This window comes from Ambystoma mexicanum, chromosome 8 (assembly GCF_040938575.1).
Source record: "Ambystoma mexicanum isolate Mex_15411 chromosome 8, UKY_AmexF1_1, whole genome shotgun sequence".
Lineage (NCBI taxonomy): Eukaryota > Metazoa > Chordata > Amphibia > Caudata > Ambystomatidae > Ambystoma > Ambystoma mexicanum.
The window spans coordinates 1,439,164,624-1,439,181,382 of record NC_090929.1 but is presented as its reverse complement, the minus strand read 5'-3'; the positions used below and the strand labels follow the sequence as shown (position 1 = coordinate 1,439,181,382).

At 45.4% G+C, this 16,759-nt stretch overlaps 1 protein-coding gene across 1 annotated transcript in view; it reads right to left on the bottom strand.

The window, feature by feature from the left end:
• The window catches only part of SLIT1 (slit guidance ligand 1), a 1,063,959-nt gene that overhangs the window by 100,634 nt on the left and 946,566 nt on the right, over positions 1 to 16,759 (bottom strand). Inside the window, exon 29 of the mRNA XM_069611588.1 lies at positions 3,214 to 3,314. Within this exon, the coding sequence (XP_069467689.1) occupies positions 3,214 to 3,314 (101 nt within the window). The remainder of the gene's footprint in view (positions 1 to 3,213; positions 3,315 to 16,759) is intronic.

The following is a 16,759-nucleotide window of genomic DNA, read 5'->3' as shown; positions in this document are numbered from 1 at the left end:
TCAGCATTACAATTGATAATGATCAATTTAGTTAATATTATTAAATAGTTCAAAGAAGGTAGCAGGCGCTCCTCTCCAGAAAGAAAATGGCATGATAACACGTGTATGGGGTTACTTTTGGTACTCTTGTTCAGAGAGGAATTGCCATAGCGTTTCGGTGCTGGACTGCCCATGTGGGCGTGACAAAGACTGATATGCAAATGGACATTTCCCATCTGTGAAAGGTACAGTGAGCAAAAAGCATGTGCTGCAAACTCTCATCTCAGAACAGGTTATCATGCCATGTTCTTTCTGGAGAGGAGCGCCTGCTACCTTTTTTGAAATACTATTAAATAGGCATGAACATTAAACCAGAAATGTAGCCAAATCAAACACTGTTCTGCCAAGCCAGAGACATCTGGGACTCTTCCTATTAAATTAATACAAAAGATACATAATAATGTATACCCTGGCTCTCTTGTAGCCTTGCACTCTGCCTATTTCCTGCAATGTGGCAATCTTACACCCTCCAGTTAATACAAAATGTCCCATAAAAATGCTGCAATAAATAAAGGTTTGTGCCATTTCATGCCGCAAAATTTGCCATTTCATGCCGCAAAATCCTGGAAGGTCTGTATATAATAAAACATCATTATCATTTGGCCATGGACGTCTGTTTGCATTCATAGTAATTTGGTAATATCGGCCTATGCACACTGATTTTAACGATACATATGGCGATCCGTTCTTGGATGCAATGTATATCACATTATAGTGATATCATACCCACATTTTTCATACTGTACTTAGAAACAATGCTATGGGATACCACTTCCTGTTTTGCAAGGGGTGAAAGGTTGTGTTCCATCGCTTCCCGTGATATCACTTCAGCGTGGGGTCAAATGACATCACTTCCTGTGATGTCATCAGAGGGCAAGGGTCGTATGATGTCACATTTCCGCTACTCCAGGCATTTTGCTGAAATGATGTCCCTGGCTGAAACATGTTTGGGGATGTTGGTGGTCACGTGAAGAAGGGATGTGACCAAGCCGTCTGGGCTGGACTACCCCTATACACATAAAGGCGTGTCAAACAGTATATTTAATGACCAAAAGAAATTGAGCACAAACTGAGTTGTCAGTAGCAGGGCTCGGGTTCAACAACCCCCGAGCCCCAGTATGGCACAATAAAGGATACAAAAGTCACCTGTTTTGGAGACAATTCAGTCCATGCCCATTATTTAGGTCACACCTCCTCTCACGTTTGCCCAGTTGTCTTTCGCTTGCACCATATTCCCTCACTGTATGCATCCAATGAAAGGTGGCCCCAGACGTGGTCTCTGTTGCATTCTACGTCTCAGCTGCAGTCTTCCACTTGATTTTTCCCCATAGTCTCGTTTCATCGTGAACAGAAAACATCATGCCCGATATCCGAGCTGTCTTTTCCCAAGCATTTGAAGAAAGTGCCACTAAGGATTGCCCCACGGGCAAAGATACTCATTAGCAGTCACATTTCAGAGATCTGCAGGAACATGTATCTCAGGCTGTCTCCTGTCAGGTCTGAGATCATCCGCAGGTTGCAGACATTTGGCCATTTATCATAATGTATTCTTGCAGTTTTATTTTCCCACTATCAAAGCACCACTACAAGTACCAGAATGCAATGTGATAGAGAGAGGAACTGGCTGGGCATCTTATACCCGACATCGATTAACTTAAAAATGCAGTAACCCTCATATTCCATAACATAAAGTGATAAAGTCCCCTGCCTTAAGTCATTGTTCGATTCAGACATGTAGTTTTTAGCTATGCATGATGTTAATACATTTTTCAGTTGTTCACAAAAACATAAATAGATGTCATGCACATGGCTTTGCAAAGTGTAAGGGAAAATTGCAGGCGATCAATAGGTGTCAGGAGGAAATGGCAAATCTGCAGGTATTTGTCCACAAAATGTAGGTCTTGAAGGCATAGTTACATCGGGCAGTATTTTGCTGGCCTTTTTTTGCTTTGACTTCTGTAATGCAAAATAGGGTCAGCATTCTCCCTTTTCTGCATTAAAAAAGTACAGTAGTGGTACATCCGCTGCTGTATATTATCCACATTCATTGTCACATAGAAGGTGGAAATGGACATGCAAAAAACGAATTACACAAAAATGACGAGTTTACCACTGGCAAATGTGGTATTTCTGGAATACCGCTGGGGGTATTCCACACATGCCACTTCCACAAGTGGTTAGTTCTAAGCAGGGTGGACTTGCCGAAATGCTACTGGCAAAGGTGGTATTTGTGGAATAACGCCATAGGTTTTCTGCCACTGGCATTTCTGCAAAAATGTCTACCACCCCTCGTACTGACCCCCTTTATAATTAATTCTACTCTAGTGCTAGTGGGCCGAGAATGCACTGTTCTGACCACCGCAGTCCTCAATAGGGCATGGCTCTACTCAAACAGAGATTCACAAAAATGTAATTGCCAGCACAGATGAAGGCTTGGAATGAACCACTTGGACACCCCGTAACAGATTTGGGGGTTCTCCGTGACCAACCCCTCAAACAAAAAAGTAAAGCACTGCAAAGAAATGAATGCATCCTTATATAGAAGCGCAGGGAGGAAAGCCCCATTGATCTGGAAGCAGCAGACCCCTCCTGTTCTTGATTTTTCTGGAAATGGAGGCATACCACAACATTCCCCATGTCCCACCACAAGTTGCTGCCACTACCACTTTGTGGAAAAGCACAGGTGCACATTATTTCCAGAAAGTCCCTGTTGCAAAAAGAAAAGACAGCCCCCCACACACTGCACCCTTTTATTGGCTTTAAGGACCCATTGGTTGATTCAAGGTGAGAATGTAACCACACTGCAACCAGAACAGTCATGCAACTACCTTTGCAACTCGCTCTGCTTGTTGCCTGTCAAGAAAAGCACCTAGATGCCTTCGGGTTTGGAGCGCTATACAAATGACTAACTAACTAACTAACTAACTAACTAACTAACTAACTAAATAAATGGCCATTAGAATGCTGGTATTACATAGAATAATGTACCCTCTTCAAGGATATTGATTGTGTTCATGAGTTGAGTGTCTTTGGTATGGTACCTCTGGGCGTGAAGATTCTGAATATGCAGCGATTGGAGTCAGCATTGTACACGAATACTGAGTACATGTGCAGGGAATTGAGACAAACAGGCTGCGGAAGCAAGGACATAGCAATGCAATGATGTGTACTCACGTGAAACCGCCTTCGTCCCCGCCTTCCTTGGACTGGCATGTCCCGGCATTCTCACATGGGTTACTGGAACATGCGTTGAGCGGGGTTTCGCAATCTCGGCCCTGCAGGAGAGAAGACCATAACAAGATTATGCCCCCCTCTGCGACACCGCAAACATATCCATCATACTACAGGCGCACATATGTTCTCACAATGTCACCTATAGTCCCCCCTTGGGGACATAATTCAATTACTAGGGATGCAATACTCCTAAAACACACAGAAAGCCAGCCCTGTGATGGAAAAACACATATATCCTTTGGAAACATCCAAAAAGAACGTCTCCATTTGTACGAATGGTACAAAAGACCGAAAAAGGCCTGTGCCATTCGTACGAATGGATACGGTCGAAAAATACTGAGCATGAGGAACAGGGGTTGCGGGTGTGTCCCCCGTTCCCCATGCTCGGCATTTTCGGATTGGGGGTTGCGTGGTGTCCCCCACATAGGGGAATAAAGGGAAAGAAAAAAAGGAAAGGACCCTGTGGCGCCAGTTCCCAAGCACGTAAGTGAAGGAAACCGGTGTTGCAGGGAGTTGGCGGCACACAACGAGGTAAGCCACCAAAAGCAAAAGGTAAGTAAGGGGGGGTGTTTGTGGAGTATGTTTGGGGAGGCATTTTCTTTGTGTTGTTTGACTGTAACAGTCGTTAGCTACGGTCTTTTCGGCCACAGTCATTTCCATTGTGGGCAAACAACCCAAATCCGTAACCCTTAGGGATGGGAGCAGGGCAATGTTTGAGTTGAGTTTCCGGGCTGAGTTCAAGAACTGAGATACATGTCCTCTGCACCAGGGACGTCATTTGGGGGTCGCCAGAGGTCGCAAGAGCGACCGCTGCCGATTGGCCAGCGACCTCTGTCACTCTCTTGCGACCTCTGGCATTTCCTCCAATCAGAGGAGGAGGGGGCGTGGCCACCACTCAAGCGGTGCAGCGTGCTGGTGGTCCTCCATTTTGTGAGCACTGCAGCGAAGCCAGCGTGCAGCAGCAGCTTCGTGGTTTCTCTTGGTGCCAGAAAGTCCAGGCCAACTAACTTCTTCCAAGCTAACACACAGCGGTGAGTCAGTCTGTGTTGTGTGTGTGACTGAGGTCGGGGGCGAGCGGGTGTGTGTGAGCTGCTGGGTGGATTAATGTTGCTGGCGTGTGCCGCCGTAGGCCCCAGGCCAGTGCCTTAAGTGGCACTACAAATCGAGCCGGGGCCCATCGAGGGAGCGTGGCCCAACAACGTGGTCTTGATGGGCCGTTAGGCCACGCCCCCTTGACGAGCCCCGGCTCAATGGGCTACTGGCACCCCTGCCAGGCAGCCTTTTGTAGAGATTAGCACCCTCTCCCCTATGGGGGAGAGGGTGCTGATCTCTGCATTTATTTTGTATAGGCTTGCCTGGCAGGGGACAGCGCCTCGCCTATTCAGCCTTAATGGTGGTGCTGCCCCTCGCCAGCTGGGGAGGGGCAGCGTCACCATTAAGGCTGAAAGGGTGAGGCCACTGGAAGCAGAGGCCTTTTTCCTAAAGACTGAAACTCCCGCGAATCCGCGGGAGCTTCAGTATTTAGGAAGCAAGGCCTCTGCTTCCAGCGGCCTCACGTTTCTCCATAATGGTGGCGCCGGCCCACGTGCATCCCTTGATTAAAGGGATGCCTCGCAGGTGCGGCGCCACCATTATAGCTGAAAGGCATTTTTTTCTGAAGCCTGAAGCTCTCGCACACGAGCGAGAGTTTCAGGCTGTAGAAAAAAATGCCTTTTCGTGTAGTGGCCGGGGCTGCCCGGGGAGATTAGTGGGCCCCGGCAGGGCCCCGCCTCAAAACGAAATTTCGGAACCTGCCGGGGCCCAGCCCCGGCAGGCCCCGGCCCACTTAAAGCCCTGCCCCAGGCTGAGGTCAGATGTGTGCTCTTGTGGCATTCCCCTGCGGCCGCCAGGACCAGGTGGAGCCTAGGTTGCGTGTGTGCTGTGCTAGCCCACTACCCGCCTGCGGCCGCAGGCGGATAGCTTGGCACCTCAGGCGACAACAGCTACACGTGTTGCTTAATACCCAGAGGTTTCTAAGCATGGACCTGGGGATCGAACCTGTTTTGCTCCCACGTCGTCTTGCTTCCAGTTGCCCCTGAGCTAGGAATCTGCCCCACGGACTGTCGAGTTGCTAAGGTTTAGCCACCCCAGTTTCTCCCCCTTAGAGTCCCTAGAATATAGACAGTGGCCCCGATTTATAAAGTATCATGTGTGTCCCGGCCTTGCAATATTCTAAAATGTCATTGGCAAGGAATGTCAACATATGATATATTATGGCATTTATAACGCGCCTATACACAAAGTAAAACACAGTACCATTGGAGAATGATGAAGCTTCTCTCTGCCTCTTTCCATAGAATTGGGGGTTTTGTGAATTTACCTCATTGGCGAAGGAGCATGGATTCAATACAGCAACTAAGTGCGCTGCACACATCTGTAATACCTCAAATACTTACACACAATTGGAGCTAAAAGCCTAAAATCTGATTCCTCAAGCAGAATGTAATCAGGGTCCCAACACACTCCACTGGCAGGGTGCCTGTGGCCAAGGGCAGGGAGCTCTGCTTTCGGGGTGGGGGTGTGCATGCATGCAAATGTCTGCTTGCTCTAGTCTGTGTGTGCGTTTGTGGGATGTGGGGGGCCTGTATCTGGAGTGCTGCAGGGCTTGGTTGGCCCAAATCAGGGGGCTTTATCTGGAGTGTTGCGGGCTACGCTCTCGGCCCCCTAGCTGTGTGGTCTGTGCGCTCCCTGGTATCTGGAAGGGACCCCTGTGCCTGGGGTGCTTCTCTGGCCCCTGGGTCCGTGCTGTGGAGGTGTGTCTGGAGTGCAGGGTGTACTGTCTCTCTGTGGCCTCCCTTCTCTCACGCCTCCTTGACTGGGCAAGTGTGGTGGGAGTCGTGGAACCCTGCCGGTCCCTCACACAAAGGGGACATGTAGACTTTTCAACAGAGTCACTTCGCAGCACAATCGCTCCTTACCTGAGACAACTGTCCTTCCTGCATCTTCATTGAAATGCCTCCTATGCAGCAGAGATCATATTGAGTTGCTCAGTGCTCGCTGGAATCCAGCTCTGTGCATTCAAAATATCATCATCATAAAAATAATGGGCCAATGAATATCTGCCACAATAATCAGTTCTGCCTCTGGGTAAATAGTGAGGGGTTACGCTGCACGCCCCAGTTTCCCAGTGTATGACCTCACATGGTGATGGGACGTCACCATCCACCTCTTCCCAGCCACATTAGGGTCACTGGGTGTAGGGTATTCAGTTTCAGGAGTATAATTCGATAATATCACGTCACCCCAAGTGCTCATGTGAGTGAGGGGAGGCTAGATGTGCCGGGATGAGAGGTACCACAGGCTCCAGGGATGCCGGGAAACGGAGGGTGGAATAGGCTGCTGGGTGGCCGGATTGCAAGGTCAGAAGCAGGGCACTGCAGTTAATGGTAGTCTGGAAAGCACACCCCTCAGTGCGTTCAGTCAGTATCTTGTCTCTATGACAAATGATATTCTGGTGTGCTGTTGTACAAATGATTCTTCCATTCTGATAATTTGTTTTTTATTTTCAGACCTGCATCTTCATGTGGAGTTCCTTCCTTTCTGTGTCAGAATCTTCACCTTACATGCCACTGAAACAGCAGCCTCGGACACATCTGTCAAGCCACTGTTCTGCTCAATCTGGTAAGAAACTACATTTTAAGTCTTATGATCAGAGTGAAGGGTTGGGCATTATCCCAAAATCTATACAATAGTACTAATTGTTGGAATGTGTACCATTATGGAGAGGTGAGGGGTGTGGAGGACAATGAACATGTAGGAACAGAAACCTAGGCATATAAAGAGTGTTGGTGAGTGTGGGAGTAATGCAAAATGCAGCCAGGATTTTTTCCCCGTAAAATATGGGGACATGACTTATGAGGCTTTTGGTACTGAAGGTGGCATCGCTCAGTAATGCACTGTACACCTTGAACACATTTTGAACTAATCTTTTGGCAGCCAAAATAACACAAGAAGAAGAATTATTAAAAACTGTGGATGCCATACATGTTTTCTGGTGAAATATTCTCCCTCTCGCCTTTTATCCTGGCTTTCCCCTATCCCCATACCCGCCTATCCGTCCCTGTCCCCCCAGAATGTGATTTCGCTCTGTAGTCCTGTTGAACTAACAGGGCAGATCCAGATTAAGAGGGGATTTGGGTTCATACACTTCGCGTGGCAACATGGACCTTGACACTGCTACATATGATGATCCATTCTTGTATGAAATGTCACAAAACACTGATATCGTAACCATATATTTCTTAGTGTACTGAGGGGATAATGCTTTATGAGGCCACTTCCTGTGATGTCATGTGGAGGGCGTGGTCAAATGACATCACTTCCTGTGATGTCGAGTGGGGTGTGGTCAAATGACATCACTTCCTGTGATGTCACTCTTATGGGCGTGGCACTGTGATGTCACTTCCGCTACCCCTGGCGTTTTGGTGAAATGACGTCCCTGCTCTGCACAGGCGCGGAGCTGTACACATCAGTCTATAATTACCTCAAACATGTCTGTCTGCATTTCTAGTACAGGATGCATTGCAGGCCTCGCCATCACTTATCTGAGATGCACGGCTGAGCTAAGGATGCCCGGTATGGAGCTGGCCTAGGCAGAACCTTCAGTGTTCGCTTGCGGGGGTGGGCATACTTGTTCTCATGTAATGGGCTCAAGCAAGCACACAGCGCTCAGTCAATAAGTTCACTGGGGATGTATCCTGAAATCGGGTAATGCCCCCATTGGTGACCAGAGCAAGTTCTACGTACCCAAGACACGCCGGAGCACGTCAGAGGATGTCGGGTGCACTGGGCAGTCTGGCCTACAGCTCTGCCAGGTCCTTCACCCATTCCCAAAGTGCCTTACTCTAAAATGCCATCTATATTCCTCCGGCCCCGCCAGAGAACTTTGGCAGCGATTGCTCAAAGTAGTCCAGTAGATCTTTGCCATGTATGCAAAGCAAGCTAGACTTTTAGTTGTTGTTAGAAAGTCTTCAGAGAAAAAATAATAAATACTGGTGTAATCTCAAGTGATGGCATTGTTCTTTAGCACATTTTAAGTATCACAACATCCAAATGTAAAATTGAATGCTCGAATTAACCGTACCAAGCTTAATCCTACCCTTTCTGAACTTTTACAATGCAACTGAAAAAGGGGGGACACCCGCTATACTCCCCTTACTCTGATCTACCCGTGACCAAAATACTGTTCCTGGCTGACTCACCACTCTACACCCTCTTGGTGCTTATTTCAAAATTCGAAATCTTTCTTAATTTTGAATTTTGAAATTCGAGTGTCTTTGGTTTAAATATTTCATGAGACTTTTCGAGCATTCTTTCTTTTTTCTTTCTATAGTTTGATCCGTTACCTATAGTCAAGGCATGTTTTAATAAAACATACCGCAAAAGGCTTTAGCAAGACTGGCAGCATGATTGAGCTAGTCCACCTGTTTTCCAAGTACGGCATAGATTCGGTAGAGGATCCATGTATAGGTGAAAGGCTCTGCCCTTAACTGGAATGCCCCTGCAACACATTAACTCTTCTACAGTGGCTTACGTTTCCACCAGCAGTGGAAATACACAAAAGAAGTTGACAGATACCGGTTCTTTCAGGCCCGTCACCAAGAATGAGCATGCACACCTGCAAGCGTGTAAAATAGACACCTTCCTTCCACCCACATCGGTGCTGGTGGCCATTCGATATGTGATTATCCAGTGCATTCTATGCTTAGGGGGGACACGTGTGCAGAAGATGTGGGAGTAGAATGCAAATAAAACTGTGGACCTTGTATTCGGCTTCTGTGATCCCATGTGAAAGCCATCATCAAATATCACACTCTGGTCTAATGTATCAAGACAGTTTCATATAAAAGAGCCAATCAGTGGACAGCAGCAGAGGGAGGTTTCTTCACTTACATCCAGGCAAAGATAAAAGAAAACAAACTGGTAATTCATTATTTGTTTGGAACTTATATTTTATACATCTATCTATCTCTCTATATATATAAAAGTCTAATGTTGTGTGTGTGTTTGTGGGTTTGTGGTGCGCAGCGTTGTTCCCTATACAATTCCACACCGTTTCACCACTCTGCACAAAATTTTGCATAGGTCCGGACATTACTGGATTCATGAAATTTGGACACTCCACCTCTTTCCACAGATTTCATCAAAAGTAAAAAGAAATGTGTGGCTTTGTGGTTTAGCGAAGCGTTGTTCCTCATACATTTCCACACTGTTTCACCAATCTGCACCAAATGTTGCATACTTACCTGTTAGGACATTCCGTACATTACTGGATACATGACATTTGGACACCCCAACCCTTTCCCCGGATTGCAGCGAAAGTCAAAATGTGTTTGTGGGTTTGTGACTTGGTGAAGCGTTGTTCCTTATACAATTGCACACTGTTTCACCAATCCCCACCAAATTCTGCATATTTACCTGTTAGGACCCTCCAGAGATTACTGGCTACATAACATTTGGACACCCCATCCCTATCCCCGGATTTCAAATAAAGTCAAAATATGTTTGTGGCTTTGTGGCCTGAGACAAAGCTGTAAACCATGCTCACTGGGAGGGGAAACAAAAAATGGAGGAGAGGCGAATGGACCTGAGAGGCGAAGGTGAAGGCAGGTAGCATTCCAGAAGTTTCAAAATGTTTGCTGCATCTGGTGAAATTACTTTTCTCCAGGGAAGTTTTGTGAGATGGTGCGTGCCGACGGAGCCGTAAACCATGTTTACTGGGAGGGTAAACAAAAAATGTTTCTAAACAAGCCTTACAATGCCGTAAACCATGTTCACCAGGAAGGCAAAAACACAAATTGTTGCTGCATCAGGTGAATTATTTTTCCAGAGAATATTTGTAAAATGCTGCCTGCCGACGAAGCCGTAAACCTTGTTCAATGGGAAGGGAAACAACAATTGTTGTTTCTCAACCGGTCCCAACATGAGGAACAACACTCAAGGTCCCTCGTTTCAAGGCCCTAGGATGGACTATTTCCAAGATATCTGCTCTGAAATGCATCGCAATGAACTGCACCACGCCAGGGCAAGGTGAACAGCAACCTAAAGTATCATTCGTTTTCAACAATTAATGAGAGTGTTATCATGTCTGTTTACAGAACCCATTCAGAGAACAGGTATTTTTGTTAGTATTGTATTAAAACATTATGTGAAGCAAGGCCAACATTGTTGGCAGAAAGGTGCTTTCAGGACCACTTTACCTTAACATACATTATCATGAATACAATTAAATACATTCTAGAGCAGTCCATCGTCTAAACATAGTATACAAAAAAATGAGAGCACAGCACTACAGGAAAAGAGTACAGGACCACCAACTAAATACAGGTGGCCCGATGTATGAACTGGATTTGTCTTTGCAAAGCTAGCAGGGTTAATAAGTTGCAGCACTGTGCAATCAATTTCCACTTGAACAAGTACAACAGTTGCATCACCATTCACAAACGTTACTGTGAGAGGCAATGTCCACTCACCGCAGGAAGCCGAGGCCTGGAAATAGGGATGCCCCATTTCCTCGCTACGCACAAATCAAGGCAACAGTGATTCACAATTAATAGGTACGGACTCCCCTGAACAGATGGGAAGTCTTTGCAAACAGGAAGTGACCCAGGTGGACTGCTTCCCCTTTGCTTCAATAGGTTGCAGTCTTTGCAGTGCAGGTAAATGTAAGGTAGGGCAATTGGCCTTATATAGCTCCCTTCTATCAAGATTGTTGGCTTCACTGTGCATGGATCTGTAAGGAATGTGGGTAGGGGGTGTTAGTTGGATAGTGGGAGAGGCTGATGTGGAAAACCTGTAGTGCTGATGGGCGCAGGTCGGAAGTACCCTTTATCTGTGTGTCAATATGAAAATTTTGTGGGATGTTCTGACCCACTGGCTGTGGCCTGAAACCTCACTGTGTGCTGCTTTCAACAAAAACAACAGAATGGCCGCCGGAAAGCTTTATGTACGCTAAACAACTCTGAGAAGTGAGCAGGGAAACCTGAAAAATAGGCTACCAAATCTATTTTTGCCTATGTCAGTGGTAAAACAGGAGACCACACTGCCAAAACCTATCATTGGACTGCCCACAGAGTAAAATAAAACTGCTTGAAAAGGCAGTGCTGCATTGCCAGGAAAATCCAGAAGTGTTTTAAAATCCGTTTTTCCCTGGCTGTTGAAAGTGCAAAATCATGGCTCCCAATCAGCAGAGAAGATCCAACATCCTTGTGGGGTGTTCACCATCACCTTATTTAAGGAATCCCTATAAGCACAATGTCAGGAGAAACACCTTTCATCATAAAAAATCCACATTCAAAAGGAGCTTGCCTTGGAAAAATATGTCAGATAGAGGCGCAGTACTGCCGCTCGCCTGCGTCCTAGCTGTCATTACTTATGTTGACAGTTTAAAACTCGTGTCTTAAAACCAAATTGTAGAAAATAAGAGACTTGCCATCAATAGCAATATGGGTTGCTACAATTCAATTTCTATGTTTTAAAAATACTGGAATGAAGAGATTTATGTGTATATTTGTGGAAAATATAAATTGTATTTTAGAAAGGACCATTTGAAACTGTGTTTTAAAAGTGGACTAATGTCAGCTACATTGGACTTCAAAGACATTCCACAGCTGCTCCCAAACAAAGGAATCTTCCTCCTGCTCTCTGCTCAGGAACTGGCATGGAGTTGTTAAGGGAAGTGGGAGAGGTTTTGGCCTGTTCCTCTGAGTAGGGACAAAAGGCTCCCTTGACTGAAAGGAAATGCAAATTTGGGCGTCAACAGAAACCAACTGCCCAAGGAAGAGAGGCTCAGGTTGCTCTGGCCGAGCCAAACCTTGGAGGCGGAGCTAGACTGATATGTGTATCTGGAACTCCAGGGAAATATCTTTTTGGAAAAAGACTCATAGAAAACTGTGAACAATTTGGAAAAATCTGTGTTTTATAGGTTGTTAATATAAAAATGCTGCTCACAATTGGAAACTACTCTGAACACTGTGCGATATTCATAGACCGGACTACTAAAATGTTGATATTGTAGCAATTGTGATCATGCTAGGAATATGAAAGTTCACAGGATTATGCCCAGATGTCATGCGCATGTATGTGGAAAAATGTGTACAGATCTGACACTGGGTAACCAACCAAAAGCGTGAAAAACGGTCAGTTTGGAACCAAAACTCTCAAGAAGATGGGACTTGAACAGATACGTGCTTTATTAAATATGTGATGTGTTATGTATTATTAGCAAGTTGGTGATATTGTAGATATGCTTTCTATGAAAAATAGATTTTCTGTGTAGGAACAAAGGGGAGGTTTTTCCCTGGATTGTAAATTGCAGCATCACCATGACACTAGGTTTCCTTCTCAAATCAGGAGACGGGGAATACTCTGACCAATCGGATTCCTAGAGGGTGGGCTTAGTATAATCAGCCTATCCACCTCTTTGGGAAATACATAAATAGGGACTGTTTTAGGACCTAGGACACACAGACATTCACCCATCAACTGATTTACTGGTGAAGCGCTCTGCAGGAAAACCCAGATCCAAGACTCCAGAACTCTGAAAGCAGAAGGCCCATTCCAAAGCTGAACCCTTCTCAGCTGGCCTTTAAAATCTTGCAACCTGATTTTAACCCCAGACTTCCAAGGGGCACATCAAAAATTGAACAGCCTGGCTGTGCTGTTTTCTGCTTCTTGCCAAGAACTCTTGCCAGAACCCAAAGATCCAAACCAGTAGAGCAGAGCAGAAACCAGATAGCTGTAAATTCCAGAACCAACCCGTTAGATCCAGTCCAGAGTGCTGTGCAGAGACCAGAGTGTCGTGCTGAGTGCAGAACTGGGTGCCTGAATCCTGCCTGGTGGGCTAGCAGAATTCCAGTCAAAAACCTTTGACCAGATCCTGGCGGGCCTATTCCAAAACCATAGATGTGAGTATCTAGCATAGAATTTTCCATAGCCACTCTCTTATCCTTAAGTAATCCTATCCAACCCATTCCAACATATCCAGACTGTATTGTAGAAAATCTTTTTGTCTGTTCTGAATCTTTCCCTCATCCATTTAGTCCTTTGTTAATTGTAGTGATAATATTATCTTTGCGCTAATATATTTGCTGAAGAAAGACAAGTGTCTCGGCGGGCAAAAGTCAGAGTGGAGGCGCCCTGTTCTGGTGGCTGTACCATTGGGTATCTTGCATCTTCATAGCCTCCTTAGTGCCAAGAAAATAATTGTTTGTAATATTCAAAAGAGCATCTTTCATTGAAAACCTTTACACGTTCTAAAAAAATCGACCTCTACTAAAACCTTCATAACTTCTGAACCGTACATGCTAGAAACGTAATTTAAGTGTCGAATTGAAGCTAACATCCTCAGCTTTCAAGGAAATCGAATTCCAACTCCTTGTAGTTGTTCTCTAATCACGTTTCTCGCACGCTGAAAGGTTTGCCGTGAATCTGCATTTGGCTCAATTTCATCACATGTAAAATAGCTATTTCTTGCACTCAACCTCTGAATTCACTTTCCTATCTGCCAGTCATTCAATCCTCATTGCTAGTGTTTACCTGGAACGATCCAAAGCGGCTCCCACTAGTTGTGAATCCCATTTAAAGAAATAAATCAATTTTTAGCATATTTCCCCTGTTTTCTCTCCGTCATAACTTCTGAACCGTGCATGCTAGAAACGTAATTTAAGTGACAAATCGAAGCTAACATCCTCAGCTTTCACATGAACCTAACATTGCATTCCCTCTCCTTGTAGTTGTTCTGTAATCGCGTTTCTCGCATGCTGAAAAATTTGCCACGATCCTGCTTTTGGCTCAATTTCATCACATGTAAATAGCTATTTCTTGCAGTCAACCTCTGAATTCACTTTGCTACCTGCCAGTCATTCAATCCTCATTGCTAGTGTTTACCTGGAACTATCCAAAGCGGCTCCCACTAGTTGTGAATCCCATTTAAAGAAAAAAAATCAATTTTTAGCATTTTTCCCCTTCATTTAAAATCACATTCAAAAGCAATTGACCTGTTTTGAAATCATTCCTGTTTCACTCTAAGCTTGCTGGGGGAATTGGGATTGACACTGCATTTGTAGAGTGTTTATTCCTGAAACCTGTTTTCTCTAATTCCATCTCTATATTGCATATTAGGGGGGAGTGAGTAGTCTCAGGGGGAAACAGTGATTACATTGCATTTGATTGAATTCATATCAAGTGTTATTTCTGTGCTGCATTAATTTCCTATCATTGCATTTCATTGAACCCACACAAACTTTTATTCTATGCGACATTATTCTTCTCATCCATACTCCTACTGATTAAAGAGATTGTTGATTGTAATATTATCCAATGCTGATCATTGTATACATATTAACAGTGTGATATCTAGATATTGTTCAAATTCATAAAAGTGTGATATGTATCTTGTTCAAATCTATAAAATAAATCATTTAACTTTGCAAAACAACCTACTTCTTGGTTCAGTGAGACCGGGGGGATTCAAAGAGAGGGGCGTGATATAAGGGTACATCATTCAGAAATAAAAGAACTTTAGACATAGAAATATATAATTAAGGTTTCCAGCTGGGCATCACACACTAGGCATTGACTTAGGTGCAGTGCTGGGTTGAAACCACTTACAGATTGGGGGCTTGTGCGTGGGATTTCTGAATTAGATATACCACTTGTGACAGCTTAATACAGTGTGCTAACTGACAGGGTGTATAAATCCTGTTAGGCTACCACGCTGTGTTACACTGTGAAAAGCACCCTTCAAAAGGGAACGCTCTAAGGAATCGGTCTGTTTTGCAAAAATAAAAGAAAACTTCTGTAAATCAGGAAGGAAATCAATATTTCCAGAATGGCGAAATTGGTACAGATCAATATGGCTAGGGAACACCTATTGCATAAACTATTTGTAAGGGGTGAATGGACAGAGCAGGATCGGAATGTGTGGTTGCAGGCAATCACAGAACAGATCACTGCAACAAGATTAGATACATTGCAAGATCAGGGTCCATTACATATGGCCCTGAGTGAACTATATATGGCCCCTAAGGCAAAGGAGGAGCAAAACAAGATTGCCAAAATGGCGGCATATCTATCCCTATATATTGGAGCCATATAGGATAAATATGCTGAAGGCCAAGATCTGGCAAGTAAGCAACTGACGGCATTAGGAAAGGCCCAAACTAATCTGGACTCTGCTGAGCAGAGACTACAGAGGAGCCAGGAGTCCGAAAATGAAAGTAGGCAGTATATAATCAAAATAAAAGAGGATGTGGGTATACTGCAGCAGGAAAAGGCAGACCAGGATACCAGAATTCTGGCCTTACAGAAGGAGTACAAAGAAAGTTTGGACTCCCTACTAAAGAGCCAGAAAAAGTTGGAGCAACAGATACATTTCAACAGGGCATGCACAGAGCAGGTAGCCACCCTGCAAAGCCAACTAGACAGAGAGAAAGAGGAGAGTAATAAATGAATCCTGAAAGACCTGGATACCCAGGCAGAATTTGATGAAGAGCGCCGGAAAGCTGGTGCGCTTCAAAGACAGAGGGATGACCTGGCGGCACAGAGGCATGCTCTTGCTGAGGAAAGGGACACCTTAGGCCAGGAAGTCTGTCATTTAAAAGAGAAAGCAGAAGAAAATCACCTGGCCCTTCAGGGACTGGGTGACCTCCAAAATGAGCATAAAAAATTGTTAGAGCACACCAGGAGGGTGGAAGAGGCTCTAGCAAGGAAGGACCAGGCCAGTATGGACAGGACTCAGGAGGTAACCTTCCTGCAGCAAAGACTGGCCCAGTACTCAAAAACAACCCAGGAAGCACAGAGAGAAAATGAGGCTCTCTGTGAGAAAAATGACAGGCTTCACAGACAGGTAGCGATGCAAGAGAGATTGATAGAGACTAGTAAGGTCTTGATTGAGGAACAGAAAGCTCAGGTTCTTGCATGGCAACAGCGAGCAGGGGCTGATAGAGATGAGGTTTGCTGGGAAAGGGAAACACCTGAGCATAACCTCAGCACCCTAGTACCAGAGGCCTTCACCTCTTCCAATTCCTGGACTCTGCTACCCCCATGTCCACTGGCGCACATGAGCCAAGGGCCACGGGGATGGCAGATTTCAATCCAATGAGAAATTTGGGGCCCATAGACCAGCACCTCCCAGGAATGTATGGGCGGGCATCTGGGTATGGGTACCCAAGTACTGTGAAATTTAGTGGGGAACTCCATGAGAGTAGGCCCACTAAGGGCATCCTGAAAACCTCTGCCCAGCTAGGACAGTGGGGGGGGGGGGTACCCATCAAATTCTGGGAGCAAGGAGGACTCAGAAGACACCTCTGAGCACTCCAGGAAACAGGAGACTAGGTCCCCACATTCTGCCAGCCATTCCCAGGCTTGCAAAATCCAGGAGAGCGTAGAAGACCAGACGGGCACCTCTGGGAGCAATGCCTCTGAGTCAGAGGAGGAGTGGACCAGG